This window comes from Rhamphochromis sp. 'chilingali', assembly GCF_963969265.1.
Source record: "Rhamphochromis sp. 'chilingali' genome assembly, chromosome: 6".
Lineage (NCBI taxonomy): Eukaryota > Metazoa > Chordata > Actinopteri > Cichliformes > Cichlidae > Rhamphochromis > Rhamphochromis sp. 'chilingali'.
The window spans coordinates 23,075,704-23,082,685 of NC_137933.1; the positions used below are offsets into that span (position 1 = coordinate 23,075,704).

General features: G+C 38.9%; 1 protein-coding gene across 1 annotated transcript; it reads left to right on the forward strand.

The window, feature by feature from the left end:
* Nucleotides 1-1,104: 1,104 nt before the first annotated feature.
* On the forward strand, nucleotides 1,105-6,141 carry rpl13 (ribosomal protein L13). The gene is made up of 6 exons (XM_080884860.1): nucleotides 1,105-1,146; nucleotides 1,577-1,694; nucleotides 2,528-2,669; nucleotides 4,575-4,748; nucleotides 5,478-5,534; nucleotides 5,939-6,141. The coding sequence occupies exons 2-6, from the start codon at nucleotides 1,591-1,593 to the stop codon at nucleotides 6,095-6,097; spliced, it is 636 nt and encodes a 211-aa protein (XP_080740986.1). The 5' UTR covers nucleotides 1,105-1,146; nucleotides 1,577-1,590; the 3' UTR covers nucleotides 6,098-6,141.
* Nucleotides 6,142-6,982: the final 841 nt, after the last annotated feature.

The window sequence follows — 6,982 nt, forward strand, 5'->3', positions numbered from 1 at the left end:
TTTAATTTTTCATATTTATTTCCTATCTTATTCATAGCCTTTCCTTTTTTGTTTTCTTTAGGTCACGAGCAGTTGTCCAAGCATTTCACTACATATCGTACTGTGTATGACTGTGTACGTGACAAATAAAATTTGAATTTGAATTTTGAATTTGATCGCTTTAATGAGGTAGAATATACCATAAAAGCATCCGACTGAAGATATTTCAACCAAAAAATAAAAATACTAACTGTATTAGAAAATACACTGATGTGAAAAAGCACTTTACCCCTTCCTAATCTCTTCTTGCTTTCTTTTTTAAATTAAGATTTCAGTTATTTTCTGTCAGAAAAACCTGAAGTAGAATGTCCAGCCATCAGTTCCATAACTCATAATTATGGTATATTCTCCTCATTAGCCTGTTATTAAAACACAGTTGTACTAGTTTAAAGATTAAATCTGTGTACATGTGGTTGGACATGAACTAAGGTATAGCCCTGAAAGTTTCGTGGGCACAATACAGTACGTTTTGATTTTTAAAAATATACATTTTTTTTTTTACTGAATTTCTATACTTTGTTATGTTCATATGTTTTGGAAAATTGTTCAATCCTAACATTTTTCACAACTCGGTTCCTGCCATTAGTGATATTTTATGTTATAATTACAAATATAATCGATAGAACAAAGACATTGCTGATCCGTATGTAAGATACTGCAAACAAAAAACAGTTTTTTTGTGCATATTTCACTCAAGTTTCAGATCATTAAATCAAACAAATGTAATATTAGACAAAGATAACCCAAGTGAATACAAAAGGCACCCGTTAAATTATTTCATTTTCAAAGATGAAAAGTGCGATTCTCAAGCTACTAAAGCCTCAAACGACCCATTTCTATCCTTGCACGGTTTGTTAAGTGTCATTTTTCACTATCTGTATAGAAATGAAACTTAATGTTCACCGTGGCCTAGTATTGCTCATCTAAAGACGATATAAATTATTATTCTACACTAGATTACTTGAAGTACCGCTTATGACTGGCGTTTCCGTTTTTAAGGGGGTGAATGCTCCTTTACACACTCTTTGATTGGCTGGTTGTTACATATCCCACAATCCACCGCCTTACAACTTCCTTTTTCCTTTCGGCCATTTTCCTCCCTTGTAGGTATGTGAAGTTATCCTCCAAAGATTTTCAAAAATCCGTTTCAATCCTCGATTTTCTGTTTGTATTTGTGAGTTTAGCTTATAGTCTGAAAAAGTGCTTTTTGTCATCTTTTAAATAAGGTGATTATTATCATGATTTTTTGTGTTAAATTGCTAAGTAGCTAATGTTTTTATGGAGATGACCGGTGAAGCGATGGCTGTCAGTAGCTATGTTTAAACACTGTCCTACTAAATAAAGATGAACCTACGTGAATGCCGAAATGGCGATGACAAATGGATTATTACATGTAGTAGTTTGTAAGGACATTATCGGGGCATGAAAGTAGCCGGACCCCTCGTTAATGCTTTAGCTTAGCATCTTAGCACTGTATGAAGCGGAGGTGCGCCGGCATGACGATCCGCTCATGTGTATGTGCCACGCTGTGTTGCAGGGAAGCAGGCAACCATGGCCCCCAGCCGGAATGGAATGATCCTGAACCCTCACTTTCACAAAGACTGGCAGAAAAGAGTGCGCACCTGGTTCAACCAGCCAGCCAGGAAGATCCGCAGGTGAGGACATGGACGTATGCTAACTTGAGCTAGCGTGCCCGTAAATGGTTAGCATCGAATTCGGTTCAAATGGTGGGAATTTTTGGCCCGTAAAGGATAACTAGACCATCCTGTGGAACCAGGATTCATCCCATGTGTACATCAATATAATATTTACATTGACAGACGTTTCTTATACTCTGTAGTTACCGTGTATTATGTGAACGTGCGTGTAACTGTCCCTCAGTCCCATGAGACATTATTAAACTATTAAATAAAACAAACTGAGAAAGTGGTTGAAGTAACTGTACCTTGTTTGATTTGAGCCACCACTTCAGCTGATCAAGCTGTTGGTCAAGCAGGACAGTCTTTACGATTTTGGCATATCTGTTTACCTGCAAAGTTATACTGAACTAAGCAGATACAGCAAACTTAATGTTTTTTTGTTTTGCTTTTTTCTTCTTTTAATTGATATTGATATTTCACTGATTAGGTATAAGACTGAGGTTGGAGCATGACGCTGTAGTCTTAGAGCTGATGTAACTTTCTACTGTGAATCTTAGTAGACCCTACAACTGACTGGAGTCCTTTCTAGCAGTTAATGGTTTATGTGGCGCGTTATGCTATGTATTGTGTCCTGGTGTTTTACATGTGGTGTCAGCCCTAGAAGTGAATGTTATGAGTGTCTTTTTTACTTTCCTATTTGGCAGTCTTTGTTTGGGTCAGTTACTTTTCAGAGGCAAACACATTTGTCCCTCAAGTACATCCTCCTTCGAGGAAGTTGTTCACTGTGAGTCCTTACAGATGTCTAAGAAGGTCTTTTGGTTGATCTAAACTTCCGACTTTTTCCTCAGGCGAAAGGCTCGTCAGGCTAAAGCTCGCCGCATTGCTCCTCGCCCTGTTGCTGGACCACTGAGGCCACAGGTTAGGTGTCCCACTATCAGGTACCATACCAAGGTTCGTTCCGGACGTGGCTTCACCCTCGAGGAACTGAAGGTACGATTATAGTTCTCTGTAAATGTTTCATTAGAAGGTAAAGCATATCTTTAATTTCTTTAGACCTAAAACTGTTAAAGTTACATGAAACATTCAGTGCGGCATTAATTAAAATGCACACTTGCACACAAGTGCTGCAGGCAAACTGATGTTTGGCAACTGTTTTGTCTGGTGGAAGTTTATTTCTTTATCAAAATGAAGCGCTAGAGGCTAAAAACTTCAGAAGTGATATTTAGAGTTATTGTGGATGGAAACTTGAACAAACTATCAAGTCAAAGAACTGTGGCTGTAGAAGACCTTAATGATCTTGTCAACCTTTACCTTGGCAAAAATATCAGGTTCTCCCTGTATGAAGAAAGTAAATAAGCTTTAATCAGAAACTGCTGCGAGCGCGAGGGCTACTTTTGTTTTCTCAAGTTTTAGTGTTTTCATGCATGTGTAACCGTATAAATCAAATCATTTATCTGCCATAAAATTAATCATGAAGAGAGCTAAACTAAGAGTCTGATCAGCTAAGTAATGAATATCCATGAACTTTTAAGTCATAGCCAGCTGTGCTCTCATCATTGGCCATCGCTAGTAATAGGGCTGCCACGATTTGTCGACTAGTCACGATTACGTCGACTATCAAAATCGTCGACGACTGATTTAATAGTCGACGTGTCGTTTGAAGCTTTGTAAGATCGCAAAAGACGCAGGAATAATAGCAGGATTTAAGAGTGTAATAACGGACTGAAACAGAAGATGGCAGCACTGCATGTACAAGGATTCCAGCTGCCGTTAAACCCCGAAGAAGAAGAAGTAGCTGTGTCCCAGAATTCATAGCGCGGCCCAGCTTAGTTTCCAACAATGGCGGTAGCTAGTTAGTTTTAATATTACTCTTATTATTCTTTCTGGGTCACAAAATAAACGTTTAACATATTTTCAGGCGAGAATGTAGCTGTGTAAACCTCAAATATCTGCTCAGTTTATCAGGACACCACATATTTTCAAAAGCGCTCCGACGTTTTCGGAGACGTCTGTTACCCACTAGCTCGATAGCTAGCCGGGGGCTAGGTCACTAGCGCCGTGAGAACACCGGACTCCCGGCAAATTGTTTTCAAACCCACCGCCGTCTTTCGCGACTCAGGTTAAATATATATGAGTCACTTAGATGAATTAAAAATGTTGTTGTTTGGCTTTTTTTTTAGTATTTTATTTGTTCCTGAGTAAATCGGTTTGGCTGAGATTAAAGTTATAGTTTTTACACAGCTGAATAAACGTCAAGCAGACAGCTGATTATCAGAAGTGTGAGATGCTGGAGAATATACTCCGGTGTCCCGTTATATTTTAGATAGCAAGGAGTTTATTAAACTTTACCGAAACAATCTGCAAATTTCATTAAAATTGAATAAACTATCATCTTGTCTTTATTTTTAGTTAGCACCTTAAAAGCTTAAAGCTGTAAGCTAATGATAGTTATATAAGCTGTAGTTTTACGTCCAGTGGATGATGATCTGATTAGTCGACTAATCGCAAAAATAATCGGTGACTAGTTGACTATCAAAATAATCGTTTGTGGCAGCCCTAGCTAGTAAGTGATCTTGTTTTTGCAAGTGACCCTGTATCCCATGGAACTATAAAATGTCTCCAGCAAGCGCGTTAACCATTGATGGCAGACGTGTTCAGGAATGTAACAACCACTTTGTTTTGCATCACAGCAGTTCAGATTATGACAAATCTCTGGACCTGCTGCATTTGCTTGATGAATACGTTGAACGCATTTTCTGAATGCTGAGATTTGTTATTTGAAAAGGAAGCGATTTTATGCTGACAGCTTGACATCAGTGTTTTATCATGTACAGGGCACGTGATCAAAATCAGAATTGTAAACGATCAAGTCCTCCTGTGCTAATGTTCCCGCAGGCGGCTGGCATCCACAAAAAGACGGCCCGCACCATTGGCATCTCAGTGGACCCTCGCCGCCGCAACAGATCCACAGAATCTCTTCAGGCCAATGTGCAGCGCCTGAAGGAGTACCGCTCCAAGCTCATCCTGTTCCCTAGGAAGGCTTCTGCCCCCAAGAAGGGAGACAGCACTGTAAGTTTTCACATGGCACACAAAGATTAGACTTTGGTGTTTCTCCTTGTTATTAATTTACTTTTTGTTTGTTTGGCTCATTTTCCTGAGGGAAAAAAAACAAGTGTTGAAGCATTCAACCAAAGCATGTGACCAGTAGGAGTTGGCTGTATATAGAAACTGAAAAAGCACAGTTTTGGAAGCCCTCTTTGGTGTGAATGTATCATTTCCTTATTTAAAATTACTTAAAAAAATAATTTTAATGTATTAAAAAAATGGCTAAAATAAGACTTGCACATGCCTTTAAAATAAGACGCAGAAGAGATTATAGAGACTACAGCAGTTTTTTATGTGTTAAGGATAATTTGATATTTGAATACCTTTTCGGCTGCTTCCTTTAGACTCCATGGGATTTAAGGTTACCTAGGTAACCTGGGGACACGTCTGCTAATTATGAAATTCCGTTAAGCTTGGAAAATGAAGCGTACTGATGAAATTCAAGGTTTCTGTTAGATCATTATTAAAACATGCCGAATCAGCCGTGCATCAGTATAATAATTCCAGGCTGACTGCTGGAGATGAGCTGCACTCCCACATTCTGCCACCTTTAAATGTGAATATATAAGTACAATTCCCATTGGGGTGATTGAAATCAAACCAGACGGTCTTAATAAGCATTTATTTGATGCCCTAGTGAAAAGTCTTGCTGTCTGTTCCCTTTAAAAATATTTAACTGTTTTGTCATTTCAGGAGGAGGAACTCAAGATGGCCACTCAGCTCACTGGTCCAGTCATGCCCATCAGAACTGTAAGTGACAGCTCCTGCAAGGTTACCCTGTGTATCTGTTTATAGATGAGGATTAAGACGGCTGATGATGATTTGTTTTCACTGACGTTATTGGCCAGTTTTACCTGGACCAGTATTACAGAAGTAATGACTGATAAAAGATGCATTAACCGTCTGAACATTTTGCATTACAGCAGTCAGATGATGACAAATCTCCGGAATCTCTGTATTTCTTTGATGAAACACTTGAACCCTTTTTCTGATGACTGCTGTTCACAAAAATAAAAAATCAGCTAGAAAGCTGAACTGATTTTCACAAAATGTTAAATTCTCAAAATTAGACTCAGGCTTTTGGATTTGGAGAAAACCCTCATTTTGCAGTATTCGGTGTGTGTCTTAACCCTCATTTTGTTTTTCTTCTTTAGGTGCACAAGAAGGAGAAGGCCAGGGTTATCTCCGAGGATGAGAAGAACTTCAAGGCTTTCGCCAGCCTGCGTATGGCTCGCGCTAATGCTCGTCTATTCGGCATTCGTGCCAAGAGAGCCAAAGAGGCTGCTGAGCAGGACGTGGAGAAGAAGAAGTGAAAATAGTCACTATGGAACTTTGCAAAATAAAGTGTTTAAAAAGAGTAAGGTGTGAATGTCATGAATCTCATTTAGATTGACAGATGGCAGTTTTCACGCTAATCATAGATAAGCTGGCAAAATTGTATTTCTTCGTCAGGGAGAGAGCTAAGTCGTGCGCTTCTGTCAGCAACATTACACACGAACACCACCAGGTTGCATTTCATAAAACCTGGAGAGGTGCTTGGAGAGCACGAGTGAAGGAAGAACTCGGTAGATAAATGTATTCTAATCAAATATTTAAAAAATGTCAGAACCTTGGAGGATGTCTTCACGGCAGTCCATTTCATAGTATAAAATCAGTTTAAAATAGCTGTTGGGTTACGACTGCTGTCTGATACGTGACAATATGCTGGATCTGAATATATTCCAAGTTTTTGCATTATAATGAGAGGAGAAAGAAACCCAGTTTGGGCACTAAGATTCAAACATCTATGAAAACACGAGTTAATCCAAAAACATGTTGATAGGGTCTTAATCCAGCAGGTGCTTTGGATGGCAGTCAGATATGTGGATACTAAAAACAGCCCACACGGCATTTAATTCACATCTGTGACTTGTGTCAAAGTTCAATTATTTTACTTTTTGTATTACATTTATGAGTCCTGGTCAGCTGCAGAGTAGATTGGTGGGGTTAAAAGTTGAGAGACCAGTCCCCAGTACAACACTGGGACACATCTGTCTGTAGTGCAGCAGCTGTGAACTTGCTCTAAATTTGGTTCAGCGTGTATAACTGACGCATTTACAACAGTAGGGGGCACTGTAGGTACAACATGTAGATCATTGATGCGGACTTCAAATAAATCGAGTAGTTCTAAATTAATATTATCTTTTGTAATGTGTCAA